The sequence below is a fragment of the Megascapheus bottae genome, chromosome X, assembly GCF_031878675.1.
Source record: "Megascapheus bottae isolate mThoBot1 chromosome X, mThoBot2.hap1, whole genome shotgun sequence".
NCBI lineage: Eukaryota > Metazoa > Chordata > Mammalia > Rodentia > Geomyidae > Megascapheus > Megascapheus bottae.
Window position 1 is genome coordinate 74,590,084 of NC_143547.1, and position 20,124 is coordinate 74,610,207.

The following is a 20,124-nucleotide window of genomic DNA, read 5'->3' on the forward strand; positions in this document are numbered from 1 at the left end:
CTGGAAGGGAAAATTAGTCTTCTATTCCATTTTCACACTGCTCAGAGGGCTATCTGGAAGGCTTTTCAAAGTTGGGACAGTTGTACTCTTAGCTGGATGGACTGTGTCTCCTATTGTTCCTCTATAGTTTTCTCTCTTTGGGGACATCTGTAGCTTCTGTGGATTGGAACCATGGGAGTGTAAAGAGAAAAGGCCTTATGGGCTTCCTGGGTTGTTCTCCTGTTGTATATTCAATATATGGCTCCAAATGCAACATGACCCTAGGAAATAATTCTCAAGAGCCTAGTGAAAGGCAATGCTGCTTAGTGGGAAATGATCCTGGAATAAGGGCCAAGAAATGTGAGTTCTAATCCCAGCCTTACCCCTGGGCAGCTGTGTGACCTTGGGGAAATTTCTTTACATCTGTTGTCTCCATTTTCTGGCCTGAAAAATGAGAGCTATGGAATAGATGATGTGATCCTTAGGTTCCTTCCAGCTAGCAAACTCTATGATTCTATCTAGGCTAATACAAAGTCCATAAGGAAGCAAAGCAGTCATGCTAATGGCTATCCTTTCCCAAACACCGAAGAGAAAAGGAGCTCTTCTCTCTAGTTAACACTACTTATGAAGTTAGTTGTTCAGCCCAGCCCCCATATATACATTTCCCTTTCTTTGTCTCTATTTCTAGTTTTGTAGGGACTATCAGGAGGTAGGAACAAGCAACAGATGAAGTGTGTGTGTATGTGTGTGTGTGTGTGTGTGTGTGTGTGTGTGTGTGTGTCTGTATGTCTATATGCCTGTGTAAGGAGGGAGACATATGGTCAATAAATAGTGGCAAATACTTGCTGACTTCGTATTTTCTGACCATGCAGAAGTCATCACAAGGGGATGAAAGTGGTAAAACTGGATTGGGTAAAATTGGGAATGAATAACAGAGGTGAAGGAGTTCAGTTACACATGAAATAAAAGGTCAGGACTTGAAATGACCCAATTTAAAATGTAATTACTGGAAACTTGAGTTTTGAACCAAGTCCCCCTGAAGTAGCAATACAAAAAAAATCCTAGTAATTAGCTAAAATAGGGAAATTGGTATTATTGTTATGAAACAGTGTTGGTTCAAAGATTATTCCAAAGAAAATATGTGCAGTTAGTATTTTCTAGTGGTAGACATGCCACAACCAAGGAAATGCTCAGGGAGCTCATAGGTGGAGCCAGGCATGAGGAAATCTGGATTCTTCCTCTGCTCCTAATTCTCATAGTAGAGATCATAAAGCTGCTTGGATGTCTATGTCCTTAGCTTTAAATGAAGGCCTAGGGTTAAATGAGATCTTAAGTATTTGGAGAGGATCTAGCCAGAAGATTAAAAATAGACCTTCTTTCACTCTATCCCTACTCTCACTCCACGTACCAATATTCCGTAATTAACTCTGAACTTTCTAGGAGGCACTAAGGAAACCCTGAGCTTCTAGAAAAAAAAATGGGGGCTAAATAAAATGGACTTCTAAATAGGTTCAATTGTGTCTACAAATGAAAAAGTGAGAAAAAGTGGAGCCTTGTTGAATTCTTCAATGACTAAGGAAATGAGTACTATCATAATATCACTTCTTCTGAACCAAAGGTATTTGTAGTAACTAAGGACAATTTATACTTGTCGTGGGACAAGAAGACACCTCTTCCACCCTGGATTCCCCCCTGTACATTAGTAATGAGCAATTGGTTTCACCAAGTTGCCACCATTCCATGTTGGGTTCTCCTGTACTACCTGCACAATTTTCTAATCATAAATCAGTTGCAGATATGCATGTGCGTGCAGGCACACACAAACATACACCTACACACACACACACACACACACACACACAGCACAAGCTCGTTCCACTTAAAATGGAGGGACAATTGTAAGTCATTCAGTAGACAAGCAAAAACCTGGCCTTGAATGCTACACCTTTCAAAATATCTGTGTAATTACAAAAAAATCAAGAAAACCTTCATAATAGCAAACACAAAATTGGCATGCATGGTTTTCACCTAAATTTAGTTGACTTTGCTATTACGGGCTATGATTCTAGACAAAAAGTAGTATCATGAAACTGTACCTCAAAGACTAAGAATTGTTTCAAATGATCAGTGCATTGCAAAGAGAAATCCTTTCTAACGTTAAAGATAATTGAAAGGTTTCTGTGTCTTCTGTGTGAAATATTCAGATTATAGATTAAAAAAAGTTGCTTAAAATATGCCATAACATCTCATTTAAAATATAATTCGAATGTCTGGTCCACATTGAAAGTATTATTAATGTAAGCACAACTGTTAAAAAGCTATCAAAAGACTGATTCTATTGAATTGGCCTTTGCTATTCATTTTATTTTCTCCTGGAGGTTTCTGTTTGGCAGTGACTGCATGATTTCTAAACTACATTATTCTTCTGCTTTTTTTGGTAAGTTTTCTGCATGTTTTTTAGACAAAAGAAAAATCACCAGTTTATTTAAAAAAAGGAGCCTGAAGCGTGTGCTCCTGAAATACAGGCATGTGTTTTATAAAAAGCATACTGGTTTCTTGCTACAAAAATCGACCAAAAGGTGTCAGACCTGAAAACAAATTCTCACAGTGTTTTCAGTGTTGGCTGTTTAACAGAGATAGATGGATACCACACAGTTCACATAACTTGGTATGTCAGACAGCCTCCTGGGGAATCAGGTAAATGAAGTTCCTTGCCCCAGACTCTTGTCAATTCCTATTGATTCCAAATAGTTCCATGGAGTATTGACCAGGAATTCATTGTGCTTTATAAACTCTACTGAAATGTCTTGAGCCTTTCACAATTTTATCACATTATTTTAGCTATTGCTGCACCATGGTCCTAACAATCATGTATCACAATAGCAAGTTGCTGGTGTTTGCCCCCCGTGTCAGCCAGAATTGTTCTACAATGACCAAGCTGAGGGGGGCGGCTCAATTAAGAGCAAAAATCAAGGCTGGCGAGCTGCCTTGCCAACCTTCTGGAATCCTCCAGCACTCGTATGATCTAAAGACAAAAGAGATTTATGCTTATCACTTGTGAACCTACCAATGAAGTTTTGTACCACATGCAAACATTTTGAGTGCTCTGTCCTCCACGAGAAGGAAGATTAGTATAAGAGCAAAGTGAGATGGGAAAAATCACAAAGGTTCCCAAATATTCAGTAGCAAATTCATGAACTAGCACATTTGACATTCCTGGAAAGTTACCTCAAAAAATGGTTATCAATCTATCTCATAACTGGTAGCGGTGAATTAGTGGCCCAGAGGAGAAGTCACAGGAAAGTAAACTCAAACATACTACAGTGCACTTAAAATATAACAACAACAAATTTGAAAGCACCAATAGCCCTGTTGGATATTTGAGCAAAATTATCCTACATTAGTGGTAGGCCTGCATTTATACTTTGGAGTCATATCTCCTTCACATGGAATCCCCAAGTGAATCTGAGTCATCCAAGGAGAGAGGCAGGTACAGGTCCTATAAGAAGAGAAGAGACAAAGTTAACTTTCCTTTTCTTTCACTTCTCGAGATATGGAATGGTTGTTTCATGCTTTCTAACTCATATTTTTTTCTAATTTTTATTTTGTAATTATAAATTCAGCAGGAGTTAGAAAAGAAATAAGAAGTACCCATGCAGTGATGGCCTGTTTACTCCTTTTCAGGGTAAATAGACATTGTTGTATGTGTGTGTGTGTGTGTGTGTGTGTGTGTGTGTGTGTGTGTGCGTGTGTGTGTACTTCTGTGTGACTGTATCATGTGTACAAATACAGAACAGAGCTTCCTTGTGTTATCCTTTTATAGATTTTCTTTCCCTCATCTCTATGACTTAGCAACCAAAAATGTTCTCAGAATTGTGAGTTCAAGACTACCCTGGATAGGCAGGGGGTTTGGCCGAGTGGTAGAGTGCCTGCCTAAGCAATCACAAAGACGTGGGTTCGATTCCTCAGTATCACATACATAGAAAAAGCCAGAAATGGTGCTGTGGCTCAAGTGGTAGAGCTCTAGCCTTGAGAAAGCACAAGGATAGTGCTTTGGCCCTGACTCCAAGTCCCAGGACTGGAAGAAAGATTGCCCTGGTGTACATAATGACATACCATCTGAATGAAATGCATGCTTTGGAGTAAACAATCCATGATGTCTCTTCCAGCTTTAAGACTGTATAACCAGGAGCTCCCAAAAGAATATGAAATGATTTAAAAACACAATAAAGGGGCCAGGAGTTTGGCCTAGTGTTAGAGTGCTCACCTACTATACACGAAGACCCAGGTTCAATTCCTCGGAACCACAGGCATAGAAAGAAAAGCCAAAAGTGGTGCTATGGCTCAAGTAGTAGAGCTCTAGACTTGAGAAACCTCAAGGGTAATGCTCAGGCCTTGAGTTCAAGCTCCAAGAATGGAAAAAAAACACACAAAAAAACCCAACACAGTAAAGACAACCATAAAAAATAACTAGTGCCCCCTCCTTCACTGTATAGAAGGGTTTAACAAATTTTTTCTGTAAAAGAGTAGGTAATGATATGTTGGGCTTTCTTTGATATTCATGTATGATCTGTTTCACATATGCTTCTTCATTTCTTTTATTTTTGTTGGGAATTGTTTGTATTTTTTAATAGTTGCGGAGCTTGAACTCTGGGCCTGGACGCTGTTGAGCTCTTTATCTCAAGGCTACCACCCTACCCTCTTCTGGTTTTCTAGTGGTTAATTGGAGATAAGAGTCTCACGGTTTTAGTGCACAGACTGGCTTTGAACCATAATCCTTAGATCTCAGCCTCCTGAGTAGCTAGGATTACAGGTGTGAGCCACCATGCCTGGTTTTCTTCAATTCTTTGAGTTTTACTTCTTTGTATTTCTTTAAGTTATACATTTTTTACTACACAAAAATATAGCAGGACTCAGGCAGAGGGGTACCTGTCCTAAACTATCAACAGAATTTAATTACAAAACAAATAAATACATAAGAAGCATAATGTGAGAAATAATAAAAGTATAACACATGCTTATAAAATTGAATTAAGGCAAAGTGACATGTAATAAAGTAGTCTCTGAAAAGATTTAATTTTCAAATGCTCCCATAAAATTAAAATTCAATAAAAGCCAAAATATCTTTGAGCTTGACTTCCAGAAAAGTGAGAAAGTACCATAAAAATCTGTTCTTCCATAAATACAGTGACACTGGCAAAGAAACTTTTTCAGAACTCTGGAAATGAACCAAAGGTTTGCAAGAATAAAAGAACTATTTATTGAAGAAAAATGTTTGACACTTGTAACAATACTAAGATTTGTGGTGTCTTAACTTGCCCTACTTTCATTCTCCCTATTTCCAGCTTCACAGTAGCCTTGAAAGTCAGCAGTGTCCAAAATCCACCAAAATCAACCTGGGTATCATTTAAGTTGAGGAATTATAGCTCACCAAATGTCTCATTCCCAGAGAACTATCATATTGTGGCCTGTGTTATAGCACCCAGAAAACCTCATCTTGCAGAGTTGTTTATTTCACCTGATTCCGGGCATACTTATTGGGAACAGGGAGGGTTAAAATCAGATGCAAGTGTTTAAAAATTGCAGTTGCCTGTAGTCAGGCAAAAGGTGGACCAAATGAAGCTGCTCCAGGCCTCATAAAGAAAAAGGTTTAGAAGTAGCTGTTCATAAGAAGCTTTGAAAACATCGAATATATGTTTGTGGGAATTTAAAAGGCCAGGCATATGCTGTGTCTTGAGAATACTCTCAGAAAAGTGAAGCTCTAATCTTTCATCTCTGGCTGACTTTAAAGCCCTATGCAAGTAGCAAATAAAGCCTGAAGAAGAGTTGAAATCATGTTCCCATACAAATGCAGACTCCCTCATCCCCAGCAAAGACTGGGGATTCTTTTTATTTAAAGTTACAGTCATCAGATATGAAGAAAATGAACATATTTTCGAATAAACAGACAGAATTCTTCTAATGTAATTGTATTAGCTACTGTCTTTTTTTTTAATTTTTTATTGTAATTAGTAAAAGGGTTACATGATATTTGCCAGATAGAAGGTGCGTTAATTCTCATACATTGATACCCTTTCACATGTTTTGGTACCCATTTCCCTCCCCCCCCACACCCCACACCCGTCTTGGTTTTCCCCCCTTCCCTATCAAATTTCAAATATCCAAATACAAATAAATTCAATATATTAGATAACAAAGTGAGATACTATACCAATATGAGATAACAAGGGACAGCAAAGGAGATGAGAGACAACATAGTACATTAAGGATAACAATCATTCATTATATGGCTTTTGTTTCACTATCCTGGAGGTCCTTTTAATTAGCTTCACATTATATGTCCTTATGTATCAAGATTTTGCTCTATTGTAGCTACTGTCTTTTTGTTGTGCATTGTCTCTAGACTTATTTAACTTATAAATTCATTGCTTCTCATCCTTTGGCCTACATCTCCATATGTGTATGAATTATACTTATCCAATTGGAATAGTATTATACCATTTGTAAAGAAATGGAAAGAGAGGCTAAGTGAAAGGACCTCCAGGATATGGAAACAAGAACCACATAATGTGTGATTGTTGTTCTTGATGTACTATATTATTTCTCATCTCTTTTGTTGTCCCTTGATTATTCTCATATTATTACAGCATCTTACCTTGTTATCTGGTATATTATATATATGTTTATTTGTTTATTTGAAATAGGATAGGGAAAGGGGAAAACAAGATGAGAGGAGGGGGTGGGAGGAGGGAAATGGGAACAAAAACATGAGAAGGGCTATCAATGTGTGTGAAGTAATGCATCTTCTATCTGGTGAATATAATGTAACCCTTCTATTACTTACAATAAAAAGGCAAAAATGGAAAGACCTAGAATTATGTTACAAGAAATAAGTCAAGCCAAGAGAAAAAGGTTGTGCATTTACCTTCATATGTGGAAGCTAGAATTCTCTTCAAAACTAATAATTAAATATATTAGGTGGTAGGTAAGTCTATTCAAATGTATTAACTGAAATATAGTAGATTCAAGGGAGAACTCAAAGAGTATAATGCCTTAGAAAGGCAGAGTCAAAGTACAACAAAATAAACACCAGGAAGCAAGTAGTTGAGTGGGTGGGTAAGGTCATAGGAAATGTAGCCAAGAATTCAGTGAATTTCCTAGAAAATTAAGAAGTGCGAGGGAAGGAGTGGTTTGGGCAGGATGTGTGAAAATATTGAAAGGAGTGATGTTGATCAATTTGCATTGTATCAAAAACTGCTTTGTTAAATGGAAACTCCTTTGTATAACCACTGAAAGATAATAAAACATTAAAAAAAAAATGAATGCAGCCAAGTGCCGGTGGATCACACTTGTAGTCTTAGCTATAAGGGAGGCTGAGATCTGAGGATCATGGTTCAAAGCAAGCCCGGGCATGAAAGTCCGTGAGACTCTTAACTCCAATTTACCACCAGAAAACCAGAAGTGGTGAGGTGTCTCAATGGTAGACCAGTAGCCTTGAGCTGAAGAGCTCAGGGACAACGCCCATGCCCAGAGTTCAAGCCCCACGAACAACCAAAAAAACAAAAAAGAATGCATACTATACACAGCAAAATGCATACATGGAGGGATACTGAACACAGTAATATTTAGGATATAATAATATGTATAAATATAAAAGGGTTTGTAGTAGTTTGCTTTTGTCAGTAGCGGGGCTTGAACTCTGGGCCTGGGTGCTGTCCCTGAGCTCTTCAGCTCAGCTACCACCCTACCCCTTGAGCCACAGTGCCACTTCAGGTTTTCTAATGGTTAATTAGAGATAAGATTCTCATGGTCTTTAGTGCCTGGGCTGACTTTGAACCCAGATTCTCAGATCTCAGCTTCCTCAGTAGCTAGGATTTACAGAAGTGAGCCTCCGCGTGTGGGAGTTTGTTTTTTTGTGTGTGTTTGTTTTTCTTTTTTAATTTTTGTCCTACATGGGGCTGTACCTCAGGGCCTGAACACTGTCCCTGACTCTTTCACTCAAGGCTAGTGCTCCACCATTTTGAGTCATGATGCCATTTCCAGTTTTCTGGTGGTTAATTAGAGATAAAAATGTCACACTTTCCTACCTGGGCTGGCTTTGAATCTCAATCTTCAGATCCCAGCCTTCTGAGTAGCTGTGATTACAGGTATGAGCCACTGGCTCCAGGCCAGTTTTCTTTTTATTTTGATGAACTTCATAAATTCAACATGCATAGTAGGAAACTCCCTTCTGGCGCAAAAATGACAGGCCTAAGAGTCATGAGACTCAGATGATAAGTCTTTTAAGTTGTGCTTTCAGGACCTTTGCTTTTTTGTTTATTAATATTTCATTGTAAAGGTGATGAGTAGAGGGTTACAGTTACATAACTGAGGAAATGAGTACATTTCTTTTTAAACACTGTTACCTCCTTTCTCATTTTCTCCCACTTTCTACTCTTGTAAGCTGAAAACTGAGGGAGATGTGGACTATAATACTCCAATATTCTGTCTAGGTTTAAAATTGTATAAAAATACAAATAATTGCATTTTTTCATTAGTTACCCTTAAGCATAGGAGGTGAACTGAATATTTTCATTAGTGAACTCCTGGAATAATTTTCAGGCAGTACACCAAGGCCTTAAATATTTTCGAGACCACTGTGAGTCTTACAACATTCACTTCTGCTCTAACTTGTCAAGTAACAGACACTTAGTGGAATTGGTTGGTGGAAATAATTCTATGAGAATATTGTTCCAGACTTTAGCTGTTTAGTAAGCATCTAAGAATTCAATACTGACTTAAGGTGGGGATATGTAAGGCTATGGAGAGAATCCATGAACCTAAACCTAGGTACGAACCTCTAAACTTCTGCTCTCCATTAATTTATTTTCTATTTGATAATTTATTTCCTATTTATAGTTTATTTCCCTGTATGGGTAAAAGAGTGTTCAGGAAAAGTAATTATGTCCAAATTCTCTTTCTGTTGATTGATATGTAAAAATACAGAAACACACATATTACTTGACAATACAAATAATTTGCACCTGAAATTCATTTTCTTAGTCCCTTGGAGCCCTACAGAACAAAATGTAACAAATACAGCTGTGCTGGCAATACAATTGCAATAGAGAAAACAAAAAAAGTTGGTTTGTGGTCCAAGGATCTTATAGTCCAAAGAAAGTCATGAAGGACTTTTGAGAAATCTGGCTTATGGTCTGGGTTTTCTATTTCTTGAATGTTCCCTGAACATTCGTGGAAATGTGGCTTTGCTCTTATGGATGTTTTTCAAAGTTGGAATGCCTGATCTCTATACCAGCAATCAAAAGCTTACCTAGCCTTGAAGATCCTATTTAAATGTCATGTCTTTGAACATATTTCCCCATCTCCTACCCTCCCCCAGTCTTACTCTGTGGAGTCTTACTCTTGCTCCTACAGTCCTTTTGTTACCTCTCATTATAGTAGGCAAGGCCACTGAGTATTAGAGTTAGTTGTGTCTGATTTCAGGGTCAAGGCTTTGGTTTGTTCATTAAATTATCACTCCAACCACATGGAGGAGGACGAACAATCGGGATCTTTAGCACAAATATTCATATACATCTATGTATGTCTGTGTGATACATCTTCAGATAATATGCTAAATATATTTTTCTTCAATTTTCCTAAGTGGAATGAAGTCATCTGAAAAAGTTAATTGAACAGACGAGTTTTTCTGTTTCTAGGGGTTTTTTTTGAACATCATTAAGAGGTGATGTCTTCAGTAAATTTTTTCTGTAATCTCTCTACACTTCTTTCTTCAAATCAGTACAATTGGGAATACTATTCACCTCAACTTCTCCATAGGAATATCATAATGGTAAATGAGAAAATGGCATCACACAAGGTTAAAGCAGTGGAGAAAACCAAAATGTTCTCATTAACAACTCCAAGATTTACTTTGTGTTCATATTGTAGCACTTGAGTATGTGGACTTTGGCTAACCCCATTACAGCTGCATTAAAGAGGATTCTCCATGAGCTGCTCTACAAGAGAAGCCAAAAGTCTGATTACTGTTTAGGGCCTGCCACAGCCATCAAAAGTTACCAAAGGGATGCTGGGATTTCAAGATTGTTTCCAAGTACACAGAAGGAAAGTCATGGCCTCCTCCACCTGCTTCCTGTCTCCACCATGACTCACACCTTTCAGGTCCATTTGGGCAGAAGTTCACATGAGACATGTTAAAGGACACTGTCCAGAGATATTGACTGTGTTAAGGTTCAGAGAGCTGGGTAAAATAGTGGTGTAAAGCTGGAAACTGAGGCACAGGGGGATTAGACTGACCACAAATCATTTTTTAGCACAGGCAGAACAATCAGCCTCTATCACTGGTGGTATAAAACATGAAACTGTTGCAGTGGGAGGGATGCGATATCATTTAAATGATATTCTTGCCCCAAATGTATCACCTGATTCCAGTCATGAGAAAACTTAAGCCCAAATTAAAAGATAAAGCTAGGTATGCATGGCTCATGCCTGCAATCCTGGCTACTCAGGAGACTGAGACCTGAAAGACTGAGGTTCAAAGCCAGACTGGATTGGATTCTCCAAGGAAAAATCCAGGATGAAGATGGCTCAAGTGGTAGACTGTCATATTTGAGCCAGCAAACTGAGCAAGGGTTCGTGGTAAAAAACAAACAAACAACAACAAAAAAAAACAAAGAGAGTCTATCAAATAACCACCCTATACTCCACCCTATACTTTTCATTTCTACAATATACAATATAAAGGTTCAGGAAATTTTCAGATTACAAAAGAATAAAATGACATTGTAACTGATCATGATTTATGATCTTAGATTAGATCTTAGACCAGAAAAAAATCATCACTGAAGTGGGCCAGGAGTTTGACCTAGTGGTAGAGTGCTTGCCTAGCATGCACAAAGACCTGGGTTTGATTCCTCGGTACCATGTGCATAGAAAAAGCTGGAAAAGGTGTTGTGGCTCAAGTGGTAGAGCTCTAGCCTTGAGAAAGGCAAGAACAGAGCTCAGACCCTGAGTTCAAGCCCCAGGACTGGCAAAAAATAATAAAATAAAAAAGAACATTATTAAAGTAATTGATAAAACTTGAATATGTGCTGCATAATGATGACAGTATTAAATATCATAGCTTTGGTTATTGTACTGTGATTATAACATAAAATATATCTTTTATTAGATATACTGAATATTTAAAGGTAAAAAGGCATATTATTTTCAAGTTAATCTGATGGGTTTGAAAAATAGTCTAATGAGTATATGTGTGGTTTTGTGTGCATGATCATAGAGGGAAAATGCAAAACTAAAATAAATGTGGCAAAAAAGAAGAAAGGTAAAAAATAAATAAATATAAATAAATAAAATAAACATGGCACCATATAAGGAACTGGTAAATTGATATGAATTGCTCTAGCTCTCTAAAACCTACGAGTAACATAAAGATATGTTTATAAAAATAGCATGGCATGCAGAAAACCAAATATTTTTGCCAGTCTTGAGGCTTGAACTCAGGACCTGAACACTATCCTTGGACTTTGTCAAGGCTAGAGCTCTACTACCTGAGCCATAACACCATTTCTGGATTTTTTCTATTTATGTGGTACTGAGGCATCAAAAACCTGGGTCTTCGTGCATGCTAGGCAAGCGCTCTACCATCAGGCCAAACTCCTGGCACCAGAAAACCAAAAAAATTAAATTATATTTTATACAAAGAAACAGCTCAGCATATAACATTAAGTGCTCATTAATTTACTTTTTTGCCAGTCCTGGGGCTTGGATTCAGGGCTTGAGGACTATTGTTGGGGTTTCCCAAGGCCAGAGCTCTGCCACTTGAGCCATAGCACCACTTCTGACTTTTTCTATGTATATGTACTGAGGAATTGAACCCGGGTCTTCATTCATGCCCGGAAAGCACTCTACCACTATTCTAAACTCCTGTCCCCCAATAAATGTTTATTTTAGTGCTTGCTCTAGATTTATTAATTCATGTTTGCATTATTGCCTGAAAGAATAATTTTAATGCCAGGTACCTGTAATCCTAGCTACCCAGAAACTAAAATCTGAGGATCACAGTTCAAAGCCAACCTGGAAAGGCAAGTTTGTGATACTCTTATCTCTAACTGACCACTAAAAAGCTGGAATTGGAGGTGTGACTCAAGTGGTAAGGCACCAGATTTGAGCACAAAAGCTCAGGGACAGTGTCCAAGCCCCAAGTTCAAATCCCAGGAATTATACAAACAATAGTTAATTTAAATGTAAAATGATACATTAAAATTTTGAGAATGAGGGCATCTGTGTGGCTCAGAATTTTTCAAGGGTTAAGATGGTTTTAGAATTGACTAAACCCTATTATCACACTCACACTCACACCCATACCCACACCTCCACATCCCACCCCCCACATATAACCAAACCACAAGTGCCTGTAAGAACAGCCAAGATAAAGAGTTTGACAATGTCATACTCACTCACCTTAGTGCGCTTAGGAGATGATCAGTCCTTAGCCTAAATGAAGCGGACATGGGTGATATAAAACTGACTGATGTGAGTGTGCAGAGTAAATGTTCAAGCTGCCTCTAGCACTTTGGAGGAAGTTGTAATGGAAGGTATTGAGAAAAGTGGCTCTTTCCAAAGAGAAAGTAGAACACAAAGTCATTGGCAAATATAATGGAAGAGATATTGTGGTATAGAATGTTCTTTACAGGTATTAGAACAACAGAAATAGGCTGTTCTATTTTGTAGTGTCCATATTAACAAGTTTGGTGCTCACTGATAACTGAAAACTGACTATAAGTGTAATTTTCAGCCAGCTTTCCATAACACAGCCAGCTCTGGGATAACACATTCTGCATAGACAATTCAGCAAATCTTGAAGCCAAACAGCTCTGGCACAATTAGAAAGGTCAACTCTAAAAGTTAAAGAGTTTATTAAAGGAATGGAATAGGAATTCACAACAATATAACTGGTAAGAGTCAGATTAACCAGGAAATGAAAAGTCTGATTTAGAGAAAAGGAAATGAAAATGGATGTCAGAGAGTGGTGTACTCTTCAAAGCTAACAGACTTTCTTTGTGAAAATGATTATCTTAAGTTACAGAATTTTACCCCTGATTTCTATGATGTAATTCCTCTTAACATGGCAGAGTTGAAGTTACCAACACAAGGTCACTGAGCAGAGAAAGTGATGTAACACAATGTCCTCTTAAGAGACAGCTTTGAACTGACTTTCAAGTACCACTTGTGATGACTTGGGTACCAGTTTTTATAACTAACTTGCCCTAGGAAGTAACTTGGCTGTGTCTCATTTTCCTTGTATATAAAATGACAATCTCGTACCACTGTGCTATGCCTCCAGCTCTTAAACTCCTATGTATTTTAATGATGTATTTATTCTAGTTAGTACAAGGGGTCTAAATGATGCCTTTGGTCCTTATAATATTTTTGTGCAAATATTTCATATACTGCACCAAAATCTGCCTGGTAATACACAGTCCAGTGAAACCAAGGCCCATTTTTTTATTGGTGTCTGCTGAATTGAAAGGGAGTAACTCAGTGCAACTTTTCTTTTACTATCACATTATTTCCATTCGTGGGCCACCTGATGATAGAAGCTTCCTTCAACACCTTCTGTTTCACTTAATTAAGGTGACAAGAGCTAAACATATGCCATAATCATGGCTTGGTTACATCGTTACCTCAGAATGGGTACTTGAGATTATAACTGGAAGTTTAGATTCTGTTGAGAGTCTCAGGAAATAAAGTTAATGGAGCCAGATGAAATGGAATTCTGGTGTCACTGTACATTGAAGTAGAATATATAAGAAAACTGCCACCCTTCCAATAAAGAAACAGAATGCAAAGGGGTTTAGTAAGGTATAAGAGACATAATACCTTGTGCTTCCGGAGACTGCCAGGACTGGTGGGTGTAGAAATAGGAGACTGCTTAGACTTCGGAGTAGAGAGCTGGCTGCTGGAGGTTCCATTTGCTAGCCAAAGGCAAAAGAAAATGAATAAAAATAAAAAACACACAAAGGAATGTTATCCTTCCCTTCTAAGACATATTAAGAACATTTAAACAAGAAACATAGACAAGTGATTTGAAGAGCAGAATAAGGACAAAAAGATACATTGCTTCAAAGGGCAAGAACTGCAATCCTCAGTTTATTAGACCTCTGTGCAGAGCAAGGAACATCCCTTTCCCCAACCCCCATGCCCTCTCCTTCAGGTTTTTCTCCAATCCTTTTTTATATTCATTCCCAGGTTTGACTCTACATCTCAGAGGTAGTTTAGCAAAGTATTATTTTTTTGCCTTGCATAATTTCATAGAGAACATAAGTGAAACCTAGAGAAGTTGTAGGCCTTACATGAAAGGGGTAAAAGTATGGGTGGTTTGGGCTTGGGCACATCACTTTTGGTGACATGTGATCAGGCAGAAACAGGAAGTCCCACTGTCAAACTCTGTCCCTCCTTTCCTGCTCACTTCCTACCAATTAGTAGGCATTTTCTAGTTCTCTGCAACTCCTCTCCTACCCAGCCCCTACCAAACACTAATCTATGTTTTTGTCTGTATAGATATGCCTCTACTCAGTATTGCCTCCAGCCCTCTGAATATAGTCCATGCTCTTGAGCTCCAATAATACACTACTTATGGTTCTGAAGGTTCTTTCTGCCTCTCTACAGTAAGGGCCTTAATGGTTTCTGAGAACCCAATGTCTAAAGGTTTGCCTACCTTAGAGAGAGGGCTCTATAGCTGTTGACTAAACATGTCATTGTGATAAAGGACAGTCTTTCCAAGAGCTATGAGAGTTGAGTGAATGAACACTTAAAGCCAGTAAGTAGGTGCCTAAGTGCTCATTTTTCTGCTCACTTGCACTTGAAACAACTCACTAACCAACATACTGGTTTGTCTTTCACCTTCACTATTAATGTGGAATTTCTGAAAAACTGAGGAATTACAATTTTAAGTGATGTGGAAAGATGATATCCTCTGGAAATATTCATGATAAGAGCAGAGCAAGCTTTATCTGTGGGACTAGCAGCTACATTTTAGGCCATTTTTTCTACTTAGACTAGCTCTTGCTCACTGTTCTACCCACTCTTACCCTCTCTTTCATGCAACGTATCACCCTCCACCCCCCCACCCCACCCCCACACACAACTTGTTCCAAATAGAGGAAGTAGCAGTCAGGATTCAAATGCAACCTATGTACATTGATTCATTGCTTTGCCATTCCCTCTTTAAAATTATTTGCTTCAAGAATTCCTTCCATTGACAATTTTCTGACAAGGGATGAGGAGAAAGATGTGAGGCTATCGCAGATCAAAGAGAAAGGAATAAGAAGGTAAAGACAGAGAACGGAATAAGAAGGTAAAGACAGACACCAAAGCTGACAGCCATCTTCAAAGCCTCTGTCCTATTTCATTTGGTTTAATTGGAAAGTGGTTAACAAGAGCTTGTCTTCATTTTGCAAAGCAGCTGGACAAACCCACAATACCATGAAACAATAGAAGGCAGAAGAGCCAGAATGGCATAACTACCTTCATGCCATGGACCTGTCTTGGAGGATGGTATTTGTGCCCTGTCTGTCACCTCTCTTAAGTGATGCCTTTCAGCTATATAGCACAGTTGCCAAGCTTGGCTCCATCTAGCCTTGTCTCACTGACTTCTCTGAAGGACTCTGCTTGTCCTTGCCCTAGCACTCATCCTTAGCAACCTGGCTTTGTCTGCTTTTTCTGTCAGAACAGACCAAGGCAAGCCTAAGCAGGATGGATGGTAAGGCACATAGGCCAACTTACCTCAAAGACAAGGATTTAAATATATGAGGAGAAAAATAGGTCCCCAGGAGTAAGGATTAGGTTGGTGGGGGAAGGTTAGTTCCAAAAGAACAATGGGAGTACATTTTCTGCTTGGTTGAGGATACATCAGTCACCAGGCAGGAAGAGTTACCACTGAGCTTACACACTGTGGATTCCCGTTGTCTGGAAGCTGTATTGAGGAATCCCTGAAAACTAAGATGTAGCTGCTGGGAAGTTTTTTTTTTTGTGCTAATCCTGGACTTTGAACTCAGGGCCTGGGCACTGTCCTTGGGCTTTCACAAAGCTAGAACTCTACCACGTTAGCCACAGCACCACTTCCAGCTTTTTTTTTCTATGTATGTGTTGCCTAGGAATTGAACCTGAGTCTTTGAGCATGTTAGGCAAGCACTTTACCACTGGGCCAAACTCCCAGCCCGCTGCTGGGAAATTGGGTGTAAGTGGTTTAGAGGTTGTGAATAAAAAGTCCTATAGGCAGTAAGTAAGGCAAAATGTATTATCCTTTCTGGGTTGAAATTCACTTGACCAGAATGGTTTAAACAGGGTCAGCTCAACATTTGCTTTTCTCTCAGGCTGTAACTAGGACCAAACTGACTTAATGTTCATTGTTTATTCACTTAGTCCTGGCTTTCCACCTCATTCTATCTGTTTTTGTTTTTGCAGTTTGCTCTTGTCTGGAATTTGAACTTAGGGTCATGTACTTAAATGAGGCATACCTCCAGTCCTTTCTTGCTTTAGGTTACTGATATTTTGTCCAGAATAGCCTTAAGCCATAACAACACAGATCTCTCCCTCCCAAATAGCTAAGTCCATAGGTATGAGCTATCATGATAGGCCTTTCCTAATACTGAGACTAACACTGAACCCAATTCAAAAACAAGTCCACTGATTTTTAATTTGATGTCTTTTCTAAAATATTGGTCAATCTAAATAGGCCATTTACTAAAAAATCTATGATTATTCCAGAATCCTTTTTACTATTGTAGTTACCATTCTACATTTATTTTCAAATCATTTCATTATTCTCATGGTAATCCTGAGAAAGGATAAACAAAGATATAATGATTCAGATAAGGGTATACATTGTTTAAAATATATAAACTCTTAACCTCTCCTCCCTGGATGGTGGCTTTCAGGATCTGATCACAGAATCTATTTCAAGATGACTAAACAATCACCCATCATTTAGTTTCACTATGATCTTTAGTGACTCATTTTCTGCATAATATTCTCTTGTATCCCAATGCCTTACAGTGGGACATCTCAATGCATAATTCAGCTACTTCATCATTTTTTCAAATTGAGATGCCTTAAGCTGTCTTCCCTCATTTGAGCCCAAAGAAACTGTTTCCTCTTCACATATCCAGGGAAATTTTCTAGAAGGCTATGCAAGTGGTGTCAAGTTGATTTAGACTTACTTCAAAATGAGGCCAAGAGAAGCAGACTCTATGGTTTTCACATACATATTTATTCCCTCCCTTGAGTTAACTTGGTTAATTGTCTTTGCACAAAAGAAATCCTTTGTCCATCTCCTTAGACCCATCCATTAGGAAAGCAAGAATACAGAACCCAGAAATTGTTTTCAATGATTTGGTCTTTGGGTTGCTTGTCAGGCCAACCAAAAATCACATAGGTTGTGAGATATTGTTGGTTTAGAAGATGAAATTTGAATTTTAAATCTAATATTCTAAAGAGTCTTAGGAAGTTGTGAATCCTTTCAAAAAAGAGAAGTAAGCCTTTTAGTGATACCCAACTCTGCAATATTTGGATGCAGATGAGTTTTCCTCAAGAAGAGTACTCATGTTAAGGGGACTTGAAGTGGCTAGGTTGTTTGGTAAGGTCTGACAATGCTAGTCACACTGTAATTTCTTTCCTGTTGAAGGTTGCTCTGCTCAGAACATGTTTGTAGGACAGTGAGTCTGAGTGACCTTGGATAAGTTACTTAATCCAGTTTCCTCATCTCTAAAACAAAGCTAACAATACCACATGTAGATTCCTATAGTGATTTAAATTAGTTTATAGATTAGTTTATAGATTTGTTTATAGATTAGCTTATAGATCACAGTGATAATAAAATTCTGAAGTATTTGCATGTATACTAGCTAAACAAATATCCAAATAAAACAAATACCTTAGTAACAAAATATTTTATTTTTTTCTTCTCGGCACTTAGAACTACTTGGTACTCTACCAAAACTTTAGAGATTCAATTGTAATGAATCCTTGGCTTAGAGTCCTTGGCTTAGAGTAGGCTGATAAGACTCTTATTGTAGGATTGGAGCAGTACATGGTTCTCAGTTACCGTCACTGTTTTGTCTAATCCACTATATTCTAAGAGATTTTCAATGGTGATAGAAAATTTTACTTAGTTCAGCAAAATAGGGCATAAGCTGAAGTATTTAAAAGAATCACACTGGAGAAGGGAGCTGGGGAGGTTTTCATCTTCCCACAATACTAACAAGTCCAGCTCTTCTACTTGGAATGACAGTAGATAACATGATAGAATATGTAAGATGGGGCACAGGAAAGAAAGACATATTACTTATGGAACTATGCTAAAGGCTGCCCAAAGACACCGTACCACACACCCCTTGCTATCCCATATCCCTAGGCAGGAGATGGAGAGAGAGAGAGAAGGAAGCTGAGAATGAAGGTCTATCCAAGAGAGTCCTTTTGAACGTTCACACTCTCTCAAGCCAGTGGGACACTGCTGGGAAGGAGAGCTGGGTTATGGTCCTTGAGTGCTAAAGTAATTGTGTTCAACACTAGAAAGACTGTAACATGCTGAACCTATTTACCTCTACTACCTCAATCTAGAGTAAAAACTACCAGACACTTACCCTTTTTCAGCCTCATTCACAGTGCTATTATGAGGGACAAGTTAGGAGATCATAATCCTTTGCAAAGCACACAGCAGTTCATTCATGGGAGGAATTGTTACCCTGAACTGCTGGAGAAGAAAAGGATTAGCACCACGACCACTAATCATATGTGGCTGCTGATCATATGATATGTGGCTAGCCAGGTTGTGTTGTGCTTAATAAGTATAAAATACAACTCAACTTCAAAGAATACAATCATGATAATGTCTTAGATTGATTCTAAGTTGATATTACAGCACCATGAATATAGTGTTAAACATGTTTGAATTAATTTAATCTTTTATTCTGACTTTTAGAAGTGTGACCACTAATTTTTTTAAACTCCATCTATGATTTTCTTTTGTAGCCCACTTTTTATTTCACTTGAACAGAATTGGTCTGTCTGGAATGACTTTCATCAGGCTGCTCATGTTCAGCAGGGAAGGGCTCCCATCAGATTTTCTCATTTAATCTTCCTGTTTTGTATCCCTTGACTCTCTTTTTAAAGAATGTTCATTTTGGTAGAGAAATCATTCTTTTTCTGGGAACTTTGGAATCTTAGACGTTTTCCTTTTGGCAATATACACACATATCTATCTTCCAGTAGGTAGAAAGCACTGGTTGCTACAACAATGACATTTGTTGAACAATAACAAACTAATTATCACAATTCAGTTCCTTCATAATAACAGGGTGAGTAATTAGCCTCCTAGGGGAGAAAGGAAGAAAGAAACAAAGCAAATCTACAAATTCAATGCAATACCCATCAACATCCCAATGTCATTCTTTAAAGAAATAGAAGAGGCAATCCAAAATTTCATATGGAATAATAAAAGACCCCGTATAGCAAAAACACTTCTTAGCAGAAAGAACAGCGCTGGAGGAATTTCAATTCCAAACTTTAGACTCTATTACAGAGCTATAATTCTCAAAACAGCTTGGTACTGGCACAGGAACAGGCCTGAAGACCAATGGAATAGAACTGAGGACCCAGATATTAAACCACAGACCTATGGCCACCTAATCTTTGACAAGGGAGCCAAAAAAATAGAATGGAAGAAAGACAGCCTCTTCAACAAGTTGTGCTGGCAGAACTGGTTAAGCACCTGCAGAAAACTAAAGTTGGATCCTTCTTTGTCACCTTGCACTAGAATTAACTCCAAATGGATCAAAGACCTGGAGGTAAAAGCTGACACACTGAAAACTCTACAGGAAGGAATAGGAGATACACTAGGCCTCCTTGGCACAGGTCGACACTTTCTTAATAAGGACCAAGAATCACAACAAATCAGAGAAAGGCTGGATAAGTGGGACTGCATTAAACTGCAGAGCTTTTGCATGGCAAAGGACATAGCTAGTAAACTAATCAGGAAGCCTACAGAGTGGGAGAAGATCTTCACCAACCAAACAACGGACAAAGGCCTCATATCTAAAATATATCAACAACTCAAAAAATTGAATCACTCCAAAACTAACCTCC

General features: G+C 38.3%; 1 protein-coding gene across 1 annotated transcript in view; it reads right to left on the reverse strand.

Moving 5' to 3' along the window:
* Positions 1-3,324: 3,324 nt before the first annotated feature.
* The window catches only part of Dcx (doublecortin), a 102,715-nt gene continuing 85,915 nt past the window's right edge, over positions 3,325-20,124 (reverse strand). Inside the window, exons 6-7 of the mRNA XM_090327038.1 lie at positions 13,861-13,955; positions 3,325-3,478 (exon numbers count right to left, since the gene is read on the reverse strand). Of these exons, the coding sequence (XP_090183164.1) occupies positions 3,422-3,478; positions 13,861-13,955 (152 nt within the window). The 3' untranslated portion in view covers positions 3,325-3,421. The remainder of the gene's footprint in view (positions 3,479-13,860; positions 13,956-20,124) is intronic.